Source organism: Scardinius erythrophthalmus, assembly GCF_964197995.2.
Source record: "Scardinius erythrophthalmus genome assembly, chromosome: 5".
Lineage (NCBI taxonomy): Eukaryota > Metazoa > Chordata > Actinopteri > Cypriniformes > Leuciscidae > Scardinius > Scardinius erythrophthalmus.
In genome coordinates, this window is record NC_138225.1 from 28792712 (window position 1) to 28811109 (window position 18398).

Here is an 18398-nt window from a genome sequence, read left to right on the forward strand (position 1 = left end):
ACAACTGTCAAGTCAGCAGTCTTCCCCATGATTTGGTTGTGTGTATTGAACTAGACAGAGAGATATCTGGTATTTATACTGTATGAATGGTAATTTAATCAAACTCATAAAAAGTACAAAAGAGAAACCAACAGCACTTGTGGTGAGGGGAACTTTAATAGTTTCTAAAAAATACCAAAACGTTTCGGCTTAAGAGCCTTCCTCAGGCTATACAACAGACAATTTAATCAAACTGATTAGATATTCTAATATTTTGAGGGGTTTTTTAGCTATAGGCCGTAATTATCTACATTAAAAAATGCTTGTAACATTTTAGTTTACTTGTTAAGAGTATAGAATATATTAATATTGTCACTTGCTTAACTTGATGAAAAATATACTTTGACAATATTAGATTTTTTCAGATGCACCTATTTATTATGACAGTAATATTATATATACATTCACCACATTGCTCTGCATTCCAGCTCATTTAAATAATTATTATTTAAAAAAAAATGTATATTATCTGAGACATAGTGTGTGTGTGTGTGTGTGTGTGTGTGTGTGTGTGTGTGTGTGTGTGTGTGTGTTCCTCTTTTCTGAACTGCTTGTTTCCTCTTTTGATTGGTTTGAAGTTTGAACTAAAAATGAATAATCCCAATGTGGGTCACATTGATTTGAACAGTAAATTAAGCCCATGTACCCATTAAGCCTACTTTCAACTTAGAAGCAAAAAAATAAAAATTATATTTTATGCTGCTCATTATTTTAACCAATCCAGTGATTTGTTACTTCCCTGGCATTTTTTATTGCATGCAATCACATTTGGCAATGTTGAGTTAGCCCCACCCATGTGCATGCTGTCTCATGGGACCTCACACAAAGTCACCCCAAAACTTTGGTGTTTCGGGACCCTTCAGAAATCAACACATTTCAGCAATTTTCAGCCATTTCTTTGGTAACTATATTGATATTATGTAAAATAAGAGATACATGTATTGTTTTTGGTGTATGTAGTACAAATTGTACTTTATCATTTTATATAATTTTCCTTCAAATGGAAAGATGAGTTTTATTAGCTTACGTTCAAAGCTAATCTCTAGGTCAAACCATTAGCCTTACAGAAAGGCTAGACTGCCAAAGAATTAAGTATGTGAACTGCAAACAATAAATGTTTTGTGATTCATTTTACATTAATTTACAAATAAATACATCATAAATTGTTTTGTAGAGAAGATTATTTTCATAAATTAACTTTTTTTTAAGATGGGCTTAAATGGTACAGCGCCGCAAATGCATGCAAACTAGAGCCAACACAAGCTAAACTTGAATGAAAAAAAATTAACATTTCTCAATGTGGGCACAATGAAAACAACTATCATACTAGTCCACAGTATATTTAAGCTCCTTGCATGTATTTGTAAACATATCTTACATTTTTAAAGGAAAACATTGTCTTTTTTCACCATTACTCACTGTGGAACCATTTAAGCTCACCTTATGTGTTTCAATGAGGAATCCCTCTAATTGCAAACTTTGATCCATTTTCTGAAAGTGTTTAATGATAACATTTCTTTGTGTGCTTTTACCTTACTAACCTTTTAACCTTAACTTACTTACTACCTTAATTTACAACTATATTTAGATAGGCCTACAAATTACACACATTCATTCAAATGAGATAGAGCCCGTTTTGTCCTAAAGTCCTTTATGTGTAACCGGGTATAATTCGGGAGCCAAGCTGAGTTAAGGCTTGAGATTCCGGGCATGGAGAGGTCCCAGAGGGACCCTACATCCCCCACAGTCCTGAGCCCCTGGGACCGTCCGGCTCCGAGATACCACCATTTCCTGTCCAGCTTTGACCGGGCAAAACTCAGGACCCAAGCCGAGTTGGGGCTCCGGACTTCGGGCATGGAGGGGTCACCCAGTGGGCCCCCTATGCCGGGAGTAATGAGCCCTAACTCGGCTTTCTTCCAAAGATATGGTCACTTTCTGTGGAACTTTGATCAGGCATAACTCCAGAGTCAAGCCGACCTAAGGCTGCATACTACCGGTGTGGGGGGCCCACTAGGAGACCCCCCAAAACCCCAGAATCTGGAGCCCCAACTCGGCTTCCTTCCCAAGATACACCCGGTTAAACTTCCACCTATGACCAGGCATAATTTGGGAGCCAAGCCGACTTACTGTAAGGCTCCAGTCTCCCGGTGTGGGGGGCCCACTAGGAGGCCCCCCTAAGCCCAGAGTATGGAGCCCCAACTCGGCTTGGCTCCCGAGATACACCCGGTCAAACTTCCAGCTTGACTCCAGCTACAACTCCAATCAAGCCGACTTAAGGCTCCAGACCACCGGCCACTAACACCTACCCTAGCTCTAATCAAACATTAGCAAAAGGATTTTTTTAATACTTCCCTGTCACTGAATAAATATATTGATGTTTTACTTCTTTAAAATCAATTAATTTTTATATTTTGTGAATCAATAATGTTGCAGGCTTATTTGGAACACATGCGGGCTTAAATGGTGCCAAAGTACCAATTAAGCCCATGCCAGACTTCTGACTTCATTCCTAAATTATCTTAATTTTATATTCTAAAATGTACATCAACTAATTAATACATTTTCAAATGAGAGATAAATCTTGCATTTTAACAAATGATTTTTCTTATAAACTATGTCAATATCTATGAAAAAAAAACAACCCTTTGGTGGGCTTAATAGGTACACTTACCCTGTAATTGGCGTTTTGTGTCATTTTGAGATTACCTAACCTGTTGGGCAACATGAGTTGTTGGCATTTTGACACTTCGGCTCAGCAGAGTAACCGCTTAATCAGACTCTCCCGAGCCAATCCAAAAGAGACAATTCACAACGCAGCAGAAAATAAACCAATCGCAATGAACCGTGAAAGATACCAATTATGTGTAAGCTCTTCCACAGTCGGTCCAAGATGGGCCAATCGGTCAACGCAAGGAATCGCGACGTGTTCTCTGATTGGCCTAACGTTCAAAATGGGCGAGGAAACTTTTCCTCCGCAGAGTTGATGTTAGCAGGCTAATCCAGTGCAGAGGTAAAAAGCTAGTGTGAAGGTTGGAATCGGTCACTTAAGAGAGCTACTCATTTCCATCAACTATTTGTATCTTTTTGCGGGAGAAGCAATATGGCTTCGGGTGGAGAGTAAGTACAATTTTATTGATGAGTTATTTAGTCTGTTGATAGTTGTTTTGTTTTCTTTTGAGTGCCAGTTAGCCGTTAAGCTAAAAGACGAACGCATCATGAATGGTGATCAATGAAAAGAGCGAGTTTACACGCTACAGATTTCGCATCCGAGTTTACATGTTAATTGATATAATCTCTTTAATCCTTAGTTGCTTACGTTCTCTTTACTTAATAAAACTTCTGCGGGAGTTTTAAGGAGACTATGATCAGCTGTGTTTAGCATGTAGGCTAACCGGACTGAGTCATCTCCCATGATCGAGGCTTTCGGCCCACCGGCATCACCGGCGACTGCTCGGAACAAAAACACGTACAACACCGTTAAACGACCCGCATGTCGCTCCATAGAATAAAAATATATTAATTCTGCTTAGCATTAAAACCGCGAATAAGCTTCAAAACGAGCTAACCGTTTTTGTACATATAACGTTAGCAGCAGCAGGTGATGATGATGACAAATCCCGTGATCTAGATATTTCAGCCATCAAATCAAAAACCGCTGACAATATGTGTCATTTAAAACGTTAGATGATAAATGATAAATGTATCAGACCCCAGAGCTTTTATAAGCACTTTAATTCTACTGTTTCAGCGGTTTGGGCTTCACATGTCACACAGGAGCATTTGCTGTGTCATTGGCAGCTGGAGCTGGCTAACTGCTGCTAGCTCGCTCGCTCATCGTCATCTCACACTCTGAGAGGAATACAAATCATACTTCCATTCGACCTGAACATTATATGGCCAGGTTGTGTACACGACTAAAACTAACACTTGTGTGAGGAAGCTAATTGTATAGTTCAGTAGTATGTAAAGATATAACGTTTGCTGTCTGTTAGCTTCGAGTATGTAAGTTACATTGTTAGCTTATTTACACACGCGCTGTCGGCCTCTGCCTATTTATGTGTCTGATAACCGTTTTGGTTTAGTTTATTTTATTTTCCTTAAAATATTTTTTAAGCAGTGTACAACTTAAATTGTTGTGTTCTGCGGGATCAGTTACACCAAGGCCTTGCTTACGACCACATCCTGGCCTAAATCTAGCGGATCATTACGGCTTTCAGTCCAGTGTTTTGTGGAAAGCTCTAGAGTAACTTGAGCTTGACAAACGTACATGTGAGCAGACGTGCACTTGTCCATAGACTCAATCGTGTTATTCTCTAGGAACAGACAGGTTAATATGTCATGTAAATTCTTTCTACTTGAATGGGCTACGTAATAAGAAATGTAATTATCTTTCACTTCCGCCTCAAGTGATACTGAAAGAAAGAAAATAGCAACTCTCTGTCTCTGATAACCACCTGTGAAGTGCCAAGTATTGTTAAAGGGACAGCTCACCCGAAAATGAGTAGTCTTTACTCGCACCCATTTTGTTCCAAAAAGTTTTTGCTCAATAACAGCCTTGGTTACCATTATGGTTAAAGCAAAGATGAATGCGGTGAAAGCAAATTGTGAGAGAGGCTGTCAGGCTGCCACGGAAGAGCCTCAGAAAACCAAGGGTGCCACAGGATGAATTAAAACTATTTAATTTTATGTATAAAAAATTATCTTAATTGAAATGCTGAACACGTTTTCCCAATAGCAAGTTTTTCAATACTGTTTTAAGAACATGCATCATAATCCTGAATTGCAAATTTTATCATGCTAAATTTAATATCAACACTCCCAGTGTTTGAAAATGAGCAGTATTGTCATAATTACAGCAATATGGGGGGCCTTCGAATATTGTGTTGGAAAATGGGGGGCCTCTGAGGGGGGAAAAGGGTTGAGAATCACTGCTTTAAAATGTTCCTCTTCCACACAGATCCAAAAATGATGATCTTTCCACTGCCATTCTGAAGCAGAAGAACAGGCCAAATAGGTTGATTGTTGATGAATCCATCAATGAAGACAACAGTGTTGTGTCTCTCTCTCAGGTAAAATCTTCAGTCAGATTATAAATGTATAAAAAAAGTCCATTTGCATATGCCTATCACATTTTCTCTGCTTTTCAGGCAAAGATGGATGAGCTCCAGCTCTTTAGGGGGGACACAGTGCTGTTGAAGGGCAAGAAACGGAGGGAGACTGTTTGCATCGTCCTGTCCGATGACACCTGCTCTGACGAAAAGGTTCGCATGAACAGGGTGGTCCGCAACAACCTCAGGGTGCGCCTTGGTGATGTTATCAGGTTAGACAGTTTTCTGTTTAAACTTTCTCTGCATATGCTAGCTGAATGATCAGTTTTATGGCGTTATTCTGATTGACAGGACTCAAATACTAGTTATTCGAAAATGTTCCTATTAAATGCAGGATGGATCATTCATTTTTTCCCCTTTCTGCTTTTCAGTATTCAACCATGTCCAGATGTGAAGTATGGAAAGCGCATTCACGTTCTGCCAATCGATGACACGGTAGAAGGCATCACAGGCAATCTGTTTGAGGTCTATCTCAAGCCTTACTTCCTGGAGGCTTATCGGCCAATCCGTAAAGGTAACTATTTCCTCCAGTGTTCATAATAGTAATAAGATGTTGTTTTTTACTCCGTTCACTTTTGGATTATTGTGAGATGTAGATCTTTGTTAAATGTATGTTAGCTACCATCCAAAAGTTTAGGGATCAGTAATTTTGATTTATTTAGAGAAATTAATAGGGATCAAAAGTGAAATTTACATTGTTACAGATTATTTGTATTTCAAATAAATCCTGTTCTATTTAAATTCTATCTAAATTGGAGAATAAAAAAAAAGTAATTGTAATATTTCACTGTTACCTTTTACTGTATTTTTGGTCAAATAAATTCAGCCTAGGTGAGCATGCGTCTTTCAAAAACATTTTTTTTAAACGGAAACTTTAGTGTCATATTACATATTATCATATATGCACATTGTTACATATTACATGTGGTTACAATAGTGATTACTAGAGATTAGGGGCATTCGCACCGGAGGAATCTCTTCATAGTTCCTAGAACTACTGGCGGTACCCACTTTTTGGCGTGTTCGCACAGCAGGAACTAGGAGCGATTTTAGTTCCAGGAATCAACCACATGGCAAACACTAATATTTTTTCATATACGGTCTACTTTCTTTGTATAACAGTTCTATCTAATAATGTATTAGACAGGACTGTTAAACAAATCGTAAACTAATGAAAACAAAGAATGGGAGTGCTGCAGGCCCTGGCGTTCTCAGTGCCGTCAAGTCACAACAAGAAGTATGGCTTGTGTCATTTCAGAGTTGCTACTGGCTATTCTGAAAGGGGCTATTCTCCGGTCGAGCAGCCATAAATCGTTTTTTAATTTTATTTTGCCCGATCGCTATTGCATTGCAATCATTTCCCAAAGTGTCATTTGTGTGGAAATATTGCGACATCTATAAACCGGATGTGAACACAGGCCAGAGACGGGACACGCTAAAGACAGAGGGGTTTATATGAATGTATGTCTGAAAGGAACTGTATGTCTTCAGAAAGTTGATAACATTTTATTTTCCTCTATTCCTTTAATTTCCTCTTGCCTCCGTATAAAGTAGTATTTATAAGCGCAATTGAGTGGTTTAGTCCAAATGTTCTGAAGAGACTCGATCACTTTGATTAACAGATTTAATTTAGGCTTTTATTAACATATAAACATTGATCAGTGCACATAAACAGAAGCTCAACCAAACCTGCTTTAAGCGCGAAAACAAACATCACTGGTTCTTGCGGAAGCACAAACGTGCTGCGTAACACACTAGAATGAACCTCATTGGTTCTTGCACGTTCTTGAGCTTCTGTTTATCATAACTGATGTGTGCGTTGATAAATGTTCATGTGAATAAAATCTTAAATGAAATCTTTTTGTCATAAAGCAATCCAGTCTGCAAAAAAAATTGGACTAAACCGCTCAATTCATGTGGATTAGTTTTACGATCTTTTTGAAGCGTCAAAGTAGTAGTTGCATAGCTGTCAATGGAGAGACTGAAATCTCTCAGATTTAATCAAAAAGTTGTTCTTCATTTGTGTTCTGAAGTTGAACTAAAGTCTTACAGGTTTGGAACAACATGAAGGCAATTAATGACAGAATTTTGGGTGAACTAACCCTTTAACCCTTTCACACGTAAGTTTAAAATATTCTGGCTGACCCCCCAGCGTGAGTTTTTCAAGGTGACCGTTATTTAGAACGTGTCACTTTATGGTTTCCATGGTGACGCGTCATTGCTTGTCACGTGAAACACCGCAGCAACAACAGCGCTGAATGAAGAAAAAAAAAAAAACTGCTTGTCATTTTTCCTTTTTTATTCTAAATATTCACACATGTGTTAGCTGTGACATGACATCTGATATTCCGATTGTCAAATATGTGCAAGTGGAAGTGTTTTGTGGTTTAAACACCTTTATAAAGATCGCGTTAGTTGAGCTGTATGCGCGATGGGCGCCGCCATGTTAGTTTGTGCCGCAGTTCAGAGAATAGGATCTGTTGGATTTACAACATATGAATTCATCCACTTCTCCCGAAATACATGTAAGTGGCTGGTGAACTGGGAGAAGAATAGAGTTTACTTTAAAGTTACTTACACAATGTGTATCTGATATGAATAAAATGTGCCTAATTATAATGTAAAGGATTATTATTGCCTCTTCCATAGACATCAGTGTGTATTTTACAAACTCTAAATGTATTGGGGGTTTTTTTGTACTTGTGTGAATTTATGTCTGAAACCTAAAATAAAAATTATGTGGTTGAAAACACTGAAAAGTTATGATATATGACAGCTCTGAGCGTGAGCGCGCCTGTCTCTGGCTCAGCGCTAGCCAACTTGCGAAAGCACATTTGAATTTAGCAGTTGATCACGTGATGCACTGACCGTTCTAATCACACCAGTGCTATCGTGCGCTCCAGGGACCAGCCTAGACTGATCACACCGGTGTGATCGTATGTGCGAAAGGGTTAAGGACCTAGAAAGAGTTTGTGGTTTGTCTAAAGCAGCATGAAATTCAGTCACTAAAGGTTGTGTAATTGGTGTGTAAATCATCCTTTTTTTTTTTTTTTTTTTTTTTTTTTTCCAGTGATTGATAATAACATTGGTTTGGCTTGATTTCCATAGGTGATATTTTTCTGGTCAGAGGAGGCATGCGTGCTGTGGAGTTCAAAGTGGTGGAGACTGACCCCAGTCCGTACTGTATTGTGGCCCCAGACACAGTGATCCACTGTGAGGGAGAACCTATCAAGAGAGAGGCGAGTAGATGTTTCAAGATTTGTCATGGTTTAAAATGGGTTTTGTGGAGGAACAGCGTGTATGAATGCGTCTGCACTCCTGTTTGCAGGATGAGGAAGAGTCTCTGAATGAGGTGGGTTACGATGACATTGGAGGGGTCAGGAAACAGCTCGCCCAAATCAAAGAAATGGTAGAGCTGCCTCTTAGACACCCAGCTCTCTTCAAGGCTATTGGAGTGAAGGTAATTGTCTGCACTGAGATTTAAACACATTAAAGTGTCGTGAGTTTGTAGTCCGAGGTACAAATCATCTTTTCTTTTTTTTTGTTCAGCCTCCCCGTGGCATTCTGCTCTATGGACCCCCTGGAACTGGAAAAACACTCATAGCTCGTGCTGTGGCAAACGAAACTGGAGCATTCTTCTTCCTCATCAATGGTGGGGATGCAAGAACATCATTTAAATGAGTTTTAAATGGCTTTTGATGTTTTGTTTTATGCTTGTATGTCGGTGCAAGTTTATGACCCTGAGGAAAATTGAAGTCAATTCTTTTAATTGTCCCAGGCCCTGAGATCATGAGTAAACTGGCTGGTGAATCTGAGAGCAATTTGCGCAAAGCTTTTGAGGAAGCAGAGAAGAATGCACCAGCCATCATCTTTATTGATGAACTTGATGCCATTGCTCCCAAAAGAGAGAAGGTAAGAAGACCGAGCGTAATAATCTCCATTACAAAAGCAATCACATCAGTTGCTTTACACATAATCATTACTTTGACTGATTGGGTAGTAAATTATTTTATCCATCAGTAAAATATTTTAAGCTTAACACTTCTAAGCAATAACTTCTAATAGCTTTGTCTAATCATGGATACAAATTCTTGCCTTTTTTATCTTTCTGCTCTTGCAATGTGAAAGACAAGACACCGCATCCTTGTTTTCGTTAATTAAAATAAAACGTAAATAAAAATGTTACTTTAAAAAATAAGAAAATATTACAATGAAATGTTGTCTTGGAAACATACTGGTTTAATGTATTTTGTATTAGTTATTCTACAGGACATTTCTCTCCCCAAATCCTGTCTTGCATTTTTGGATGCTTTATAGTCAAAATGGCTGAAACTACGTTTGAATTATACTTAAATATACTTAACAATGAGTAATATTTGAACTTGAAAGGCATAATTTCAGTTAGGGGGAAAAAAGCTTTTGGCTTGTCTTCTGAGGCCACAAGAGGGCACAATGAGCAAAATATTAATGCACCACAAAGTGTCATGAACAGTGTCATGTTAAAAAGGTGTCATTATTAATAATTTATAATAATAATTTGTTACATTTATGTAGCGCTTTTCTGGGTACTCAAAGCGATTTACACACATTAAAGGGGGGGAATCTCCTCAACAACCACTGATGTGCAGCATCCATGTGGATGATGCAACGGCGGCCATATTGCGCCAGAACCCCCGAAACACACATATTATTGGTGGAGAGGAGAGAATGATGAAGCCAATCAGTAAATGTGGCTGATTAGGAGGCCATGATGGACAGGCCTATGGGCAAATTTGGCCATGATGCCAGGGTTACATCCCTACTCTTTTTCGAAAGACATTATTAGCATATCGTCGCTGTCCGATGAAAACCGCGTATGTCCATTTTGCCGATTTTGAGATTTTTCGACGGATAGAATGTCCAGGTTCATTTCCGTATACAGTATGCTTCACATATCTAAATGACCAATGAAAAGTTGTGAAATCATGTCATCTGATTTTCACGTATATCCATTTGGTGTCAAAGCTGTCAATCACGCCGCGTATCTCCCGCCCTGTGGAGGCATCTCGCGGTCTAAGCGTCTCTGGAAGCTCAGCATTGGATAGCCGAATAACTCTGTGAGGTAAAGTATCAGCAAACGTTTGTTTTTGACAACTGTTCAAGTTTATTATATATTCGCAATATATTCACAACTGTTATTTACCAGTAAATGGTCTAGACGAAGTAATTGTCACTGTTTATTGTGGAGATGTTAACGCACGGGCCTGTTAACTTAAGCAATACTTTTAAGGTAGTCTAATATTTTTCTGACTAATAAATTACTGACACAGTAAAGGGTAGATTTAAATAAAGAAAAACAAAATTTAAATAAAGAAAAAAACTAAATTTAAAAAAAGAAAAATTCAATTTAAATACAGAAAAAACTAAATTTAAATAAAGAAAATGACATTTAAATAAAGAAAAAACGAAAATTAAATAAAGAAAAAACCGAAATTTAAATAAAGAACAACGAAATTTAAATAAAGAAAAACGAAATTAAGTTAAATTAAAAACGAGATTAATTTAGATTGATAACGGGTAAAAAGGCTAATAGCCTACATGTTGGGTCCGTATACTTTTTCGTCCATTCATTATTCTATTTCGGAATGAAAGATGAAATGTAAAAAAAAAGGTGTAGCTTTTTTTCCTTTTTTTTGTTTAAAAGAAAAAAACAGAAATGGCTGTATTTTTTTTGTACATAGCATAGCCTACTTTGTTATGAGTTTAGTATCATAATGATTAATAAATGCACGCACAATTATCCGTGAACTTGATTTGAAGCCTTTCAACAAAATTCAGAATTAAATGAATGTGCAGTTTGTACAAATAGAGTCTGTAGGTCTACTATGCTGTTGAAAGTATGAAAAGTGAACAGCACGAGTAATAGGATGCACAATTTGAGACGGGTCAGACATGATTTTGACCACTTCATTAAGTTTTGTTTTGTAGAAAACCTTTCTTTAAAGTGAATTTAGTTTTGTATAAATTGTATCTTAATTTTAATCAATTTTTCATCAACCATGGATTTAATAAATAAGCAAAAACCGGTATATAGCAGACAATATAATCATGGAGGCGCCATCGCGTTCACTTGCATTGCACGTTAACTGGAGCGCATCTCATTAACGAAACTCAGTGTATGCCTCACACAGACATGAGAAAGACATCAAATACACAAAGCTTGAAAAGTCTTTAAACGAAATAATTCAAAACGAAAAGAAAAAGGCAACTCTCTGATTATGTATGCCCTTACAAAAGTGCCGCTAGGCAATTGCCTAGTTATATGGACGCGCCGGCCCTGGGGTCAGCAATGAGTGTATTGATTCATTGTCCCTTCATAGTTTGCAAGAGACATTTAATAAACTGAGCGTATTTAATAAACGGAGACGTAGGCTATTTAATAAACTGAGCATATTCATCTGTCAATATGAAACGCGACTTGGCCATTCTAATTAATGATCGGAAAAACGCGTATCGACCACCGTTACTGTAAAATATGCGCGTATGTCCATTTAAACTCGATTTTGGTCAAATGTGGATTATATCATTACACTGGCAAGAATATGGCTACATTTAAAGATGCCATACCAAGTATGACAACGCTATGTTCATATGCTTTTAAATTACGGTGTTTTTTTCACTTCCTGAAAAGTAACCGTTTTGGACATACGTGATTTTCATCGGGCAGCGACGATATATATTTCATTGGAAGAAGACGTGCACATACACGGTGCTGGTCCATGTTTATAGCACTAGACTAGAGTATATGAAATGTGTCCATAACTTGAAACGCGCTTGCTCCGGTCCGTATATGATCCGTGTTGCGAGCGTTGTTAAACTCATCGCAGCGTTCCGGGTAGAAACCACTCTCAATTTAATTGATCCCATGTGTAATGCAGCACAGTGATTGGGTTAAAAGTTCATTCTCATGAATAAATCCAGAGAAACACTCAAACTGCTGACCTAGAATTGTGATCTCCAGCCTCGGCAGCCGGTCACACACTCTGAAAGCACGCTTCTAACTCAGATTCCGTGACGTTGCTTCGACTTTGGTTATTTTTGCCCTTTTCTGAGCAATTTCGTTCTTCCGGGTTGAAAAGCAATTTCCACTTGTTGATAAAATTGAGTGCTTTTAGTGTTTTAAGTGATGTGGAGCCTTTACATGTTCTCATCTCAAAATTTGTTTTGTGGTTTAATGACCCTTTAAATAGGTTTTTTTTTTTTTTTTTTTTTTAGCAATGAAATGACTGTATGGGGAATAAAGTGCATAATGTTTATAAATCTTAAAGTGCATAAACTAACTTTCTTTAAATCAAATATAATTTTGTAAATTGCATAAACAATTATGAAAAAAAATGGCATGTATTTATGCATAGTTTAAAGGTCCCGTTCTTCGTGATCCCATCATTCAAACTTTAGTTAGTGTGTAATGTTGTTGTTGTTGTTGTTGTTGTTGTTGTTAGAGAATAAATAATATCTGTAAAATTATAAAGCTCAAAGTTCAATGCCAAGCGAGATATTTTATTTAACAGAAGTTGACTACATCGAACGGCCCGTTTGGACTACATCCCTCTACTTCCTTCTTTAATGACGTCATTAAAACAGTTTTTTGACTAACCTCCGCCCACAGGAATGCTCCCTCAACTCTACCGAAATTCGTTTATGTACTTGCGCACTTCTAATTACTTACTGTGTTTACTCAGCTCTTGCGGTGATTTTCTGAAGTAAAACTGACGCTTCTTTTGTGTGATGTACAATAAACTTTATTAAACTCATCAGTATATGTTTGATCATCATTCAGACAGCAGACTTGTAGGCTATTAATAAATACTGGATACATACAAGCAGATGACAAATACGTTATAATAACCATAATTAAACTACTAAACTATGACTATGTAGGCATTATTGTCCGACTCGAACTGAACACCATTACTGAGAGTTTCTGATATTATCATTCCTTGAGATGAGATTGTCCTGAGAGGCTGAGCGTGAGCTCGTGAAGCTCCGCCCCCTTGGTCGTCCAGCAGCAGCTTATTTGCATTTAAAGGGCACACACTAAAACAGCGTGTTTTTCTGAGCCCCAAAAAATGACAATTTAAACATGCTGTAAAAAATGATCTGTTGGGTATTTTGAGCTGAAACTTCACATGCACACTCTGGGAACATCAGAGACTTATTTTACATCTTGTGAAAAGGGGCATAATACAGGACCTTTAATGCTAAGAGCCAAAGAGCTAATCACACAGTACGTTTTTGCATTTAAAAACATGAGATGCAGTGGAATGGAAATTGTTTTTTAGAAGTTGAAATTCTTTTAACTTTACACAGCTTTCTAAACATGCAGCTCTCTTGTGCAAGACATGAGTGCAATGGTCTAGTGCATGTTTTACATAGAAAACAATGGAAGAGCAGAAAATGCATTCTGTGAGAACTGCTTGGTTACGGTTGTGACGCAAACAAGATTTGAGAAACTTAACAAAAACATTAAAAGGCAACAATGACTCTTACATCATCCCATCTCGTGCGCAACTGATAAGGCTGCATGACGCACACCAAAAATGTGAATGCTCAATTTTTGCATTCGAATGTGGATTTTTATTTTATTTTAAATTTGACAAATATTCAAATTTGAATTTGACAGCCGTAGTGCTGTAAAAGCTTTATTTCCTCTTGTTTTACTTCTTATCCCTATTAGCATTTACTATAAATGTTTTTTCGTGTTACTATCGTGTTTTTCCAGACTCATGGTGAGGTGGAGAGGCGCATTGTGTCTCAGCTGCTCACTTTGATGGATGGACTGAAGCAAAGGGCTCATGTCATAGTCATGGCAGCCACCAACAGACCCAACAGCATTGACCCAGCTCTCAGGCGGTTTGGTGAGATCACTTTGTAGATGTCTCTTTGCTCATGTGTTGCTTTGTAAAGATGTTTCCAGTTGATATTCAGGCTCTTTTGGCTACATGCACTGCACCTTAGATAGGAAAATCTTATGCTGATGTCCTGACTCTTAATTTCAGGTCGCTTTGACAGAGAGGTGGACATCGGCATTCCAGACGCTACTGGAAGACTTGAGATACTTCAGATTCACACCAAGAACATGAAGCTTGCTGATGATGTTGATCTGGAGCAGGTGTGTTTCAGAGAATGTTAGAACATTCAGTGCTCAGTGATTCATTTTTGTTTAAACTGGGTCTCCTTAATCAGGCAATGGCATAAACATCATGCGCATTAAGTCTGCCCCCTCAGAATTTTGAGCCAAGTGGATTTTAAACCACTCAAAAAGAAGGCATTTTCAGAATGTCTCAGTGTCTCTTTCATATCTCCGTTTTGCAGTTTTGTTGTTTTTCCTCCCCTTCGTCTGTGGAATAGAGACATTACTGATCAATACGGCTGGGACGATACACCCACGATACTTTGGTGCCTTTATATATGGTGCCTATATAAAGCCCGCCCGCACTTACAATTGATTGGTTGGGTCCTTACATGCGCTTCGTGAGGCACACTAGCACATACACGCAAGGTCTCTCGCTCCCTCTCTCTTCACGTTCTTCTCCCGGTAGACGTAGAATCCACAGCTAGATCAATGAGTATAGAAGCCCTATGATTACAACGAACAACCATCATTTGAAGTGTCACACAGTTGTGAAATTATCGTACATTATAGGATTTTTTTGTCATTATTTATCGTACAGAGGTCAAAATTATCGTACAAATACGATAATTATCGTACGTCTGGCAACACTGTCTCCAACCCTAATCAAACACACCTGAAGCAACCAATTAAGGTCTTTAGGATCACTTGAAAAGTAAAGGCAGGTGTGTTTGATTAGGGTTGGAGATGAACTGTGCAGGACAGTCGATTGACAGGAGCAGGATTGGGCACCCCTGGTCTAGAGTAAAAAAAAAAGCAAACAAATCGCAATACATAGCAATGTCGAATCATAATACTAGTAGATTTGCAATACTTAAAAAAAAAAAAAAATTTTATATATATATATATATATATATATATATATATATATATATAAAAATAAATAAATATAATTTATTTATTTTTTTATTTATTTTTTTACTCTAGACCATGAGGAAAAGTTGAATTATACGTTTATACATGATGGTGCAGGTCATATATCTGTAGATGTCTCTCTGTCCACCATTTTTCACTTTCTCGTGTCCACTCTTAAAGAGATTTGATGTGTAATACTCACCGATTCAACACACATCGCTCTCTCAGGGATTTGAGTCCCATTGCACACTAAATGAAAACTATGGCCTTTTTAATGTTTTGTTTTATTTAGGGCACCAAGTCATTGTGGCTAGTGCCCCTTTCAAATATGAGTGCATGGGTGCATTTTCACACAATTTAGTGTTTTTTTTTTTTTTTTTTTTTTTTTAACCATCCTCCATTTGTCTTCAGGTGGCGAATGAAACCCATGGCCATGTGGGTGCTGATCTGGCCGCCCTTTGCTCAGAGGCTGCTCTGCAAGCCATCCGTAAGAAAATGGACCTCATCGATCTGGAGGATGAGACCATTGACGCAGAGGTTATGAACTCCTTGGCTGTTACAATGGATGACTTCAGGGTAAGAATCTTTAAGTAACACTTACTACATTCAAACCAATTAAGTATGAGAATTGCATTCAGAAACAAAAGACATTATTGCCTATTTTTACCTAACAGTGGGCTCTTAGCCAGAGCAACCCCTCTGCCCTGAGAGAGACTGTAGTGGAGGTGCCCAACATCACCTGGGAGGATATTGGTGGCCTTGATGATGTCAAGAGAGAGCTGCAGGAGCTGGTGCAGGTACTGAGCACAGTCTTATTCAGATTTTGTGATGAATACAAAATGTTCACACGGCTGAATTTTAAATGCTTACTAAATTTTCTATCCTTTTTAGTACCCAGTGGAACATCCAGACAAATTCCTTAAGTTTGGCATGACCCCATCCAAGGGTGTGCTGTTTTATGGACCACCAGGTTGTGGTAAAACCCTACTGGCCAAGGCTATTGCCAATGAGTGCCAGGCCAACTTCATCTCAATCAAGGGGCCAGAACTGCTCACTATGTGGTTTGGAGAATCGGAGGCTAATGTCCGTGAAATCTTTGACAAGGTATGTGATTTTGTAATTTCGACTAAGCGGTTTCTAACTCAATCCTGTTTATTTGATTTTGAATGTTGAATGTAAAGAAAAATTATGCTTTTCAGTTCTTATGGGTCTATTGGTCTTTTTTATTTTATTTTTTTGCAGCAACTATGACGTAAATTAAGGATGCATTTTAAAATGGTTTTGGCTGTCTCTTTGTCCTCCAGGCTCGTCAAGCTGCTCCTTGTGTGCTTTTCTTTGATGAATTGGACTCCATTGCTAAAGCTCGTGGTGGAAACGTTGGTGATGGTGGTGGAGCAGCTGACAGAGTCATTAACCAGATCCTCACAGAAATGGATGGTATGTCCAGCAAGAAGAACGTCTTCATCATTGGGGCCACCAACAGACCAGACATCATTGACCCTGCCATCCTCAGACCTGGCCGACTGGACCAACTTATCTACATCCCACTGCCTGATGAGAAGTCTCGCATTTCCATCCTCAAAGCGAATCTCAGGAAGTCTCCAATCTCAAAGGTGAGGTTGGATGGTTTATCTTTTCTTTGGGTTTTTATTTTATTAATTGGTATTAAAATGTTGTCCTTCCGTAGGACGTGGACCTGGACTTCTTGGCCAAGATGACCAATGGCTTTTCAGGTGCTGATTTGACTGAGATCTGTCAGAGGGCCTGTAAACTGGCCATCCGTGAGTCCATTGAGAACGAGATCAGACGGGAACGCGAGAGGCAGACCAACCCTTCTGCAATGGTGAGATTTCAGTTCGTCTAATGTAGTGTTTCTCCATTCAAGTACTATTTATAAAAAAACATCCTAGTTGGCAAATTCAAATGGATGATGGCATTGTCGTGTTTTGATTTAATGTTCCTGCATTTAAATTTGCAAGGCCATTTAGATTTTCTAACATGTTGGTTTGTTTGATCTTGTATATTCAGGAAGTGGAGGAGGATGACCCTGTGCCTGAGATTAGGAAGGACCATTTCGAGGAGGCCATGCGCTTTGCCCGCCGCTCCGTCAGTGATAACGACATCCGCAAATATGAGATGTTTGCACAGACCCTGCAGCAAAGCAGAGGCTTTGGCAGTTTCAGGTGGGTTCTTAAATCATAGTGTTTAGTGGCAGCTTTTGTGATATTTAAGTGGTTGTTTGCCCAAAAATGAGAATTGTCATTTACTCACCCTCAAGTTGTTCCAAACTTGTAAGAATTTCGTTCTTCTGCTCAACACAAAAGATATTTTGAAGAATATGGGTAATCAAACAGTTGGACCCCAATGACTTCCATAGTATTTTTTTCTTCCTTTTTTTTCTGTGGAAGTCAATGGAGTCCATCAACTGTTTAACATTGTCAGGATGCTGTCATTTGGTTTTCTTTCATTAAGATTTCAAATGTTTTTATTTAAGATTCCCATCCAGTAACCAAGGAGGAAGTGGACCAAGTCAGGGTTCCTCTGGTGGTGGCGGAGGCACAGTCTTCAATGAGGACAACGATGATGATCTTTATGGATAAATGTGACCACGTGGCTGACCCTCACAGGCCACTCTTCGTACAGGCCTCCGTGTACAAAAGACGAAAAATAAAAATTCCAAGTTTTTAGGACTGTGCTTTTTGTTTCTTATTTTCCGCTTCTCCTTTCAAGTCCATTCCCCTTGTTTTTTATTCGCCTCGTTCCCCTTCTGTCCACCCCCCTCTGTTGATAGAGAAAAGCATGTAGCTGCTTGTGTTTTGCTCTGGTTTGTGAAAGGATGATTTCTGAGAACTTTGATCTTAACATTCTGTGGGTGGGGGTGAATTTCAGTAAAAACCATACACGATAGGGATTTCATTAACTTCACAAGCTATAAGAACAGCTTTAGTGGTGGGGTTTAATGCTAGGCTGTTGGAAGGATGATTAAAAAAAACAACAAAAAGAAAAAAATAATTGCTAATGACTTCATTTTTTTATGAATGTAGCATATAATGTATTACAAGTTTGAAAAATGTTAAATAAAATTCACCAAATGGACCTGATTTTGTGGTGTTTGATTTGTAGAAGTTTGGGATCTGTGCACACGTACAGACAATGACCACTGTACTTGCAATGGTTGTATATGCTAAATACTTGGTTTTTACAATAAATACTTGGTCATATGT

General features: G+C 38.3%; 1 protein-coding gene across 1 annotated transcript; it reads left to right on the forward strand.

Annotated features, from left to right (window-relative positions):
* The first annotated feature begins 2920 nt into the window (after positions 1-2920).
* vcp (valosin containing protein) lies at positions 2921-18270 on the forward strand. Its single transcript, XM_081364938.1, has 17 exons — positions 2921-3156; positions 4997-5108; positions 5187-5359; positions 5519-5661; positions 8256-8386; positions 8476-8607; positions 8697-8799; positions 8926-9059; positions 13909-14044; positions 14186-14298; positions 15586-15750; positions 15849-15971; positions 16066-16278; positions 16479-16787; positions 16862-17017; positions 17203-17357; positions 17669-18270. The coding sequence occupies exons 1-17, from the start codon at positions 3140-3142 to the stop codon at positions 17772-17774; spliced, it is 2421 nt and encodes an 806-aa protein (XP_081221064.1). The 5' UTR covers positions 2921-3139; the 3' UTR covers positions 17775-18270.
* Positions 18271-18398: the final 128 nt, after the last annotated feature.

Coding starts and splice junctions, on each gene's coding strand:
- vcp (XM_081364938.1), top strand. Junction 5,662..8,255: donor TTATCGGCCAATCCGTAAAG/GTAACTATTTCC, acceptor TGATTTCCATAG/GTGATATTTTTCTGGTCAGA. Junction 16,279..16,478: donor TCCGTGAAATCTTTGACAAG/GTATGTGATTTT, acceptor TTTGTCCTCCAG/GCTCGTCAAGCTGCTCCTTG.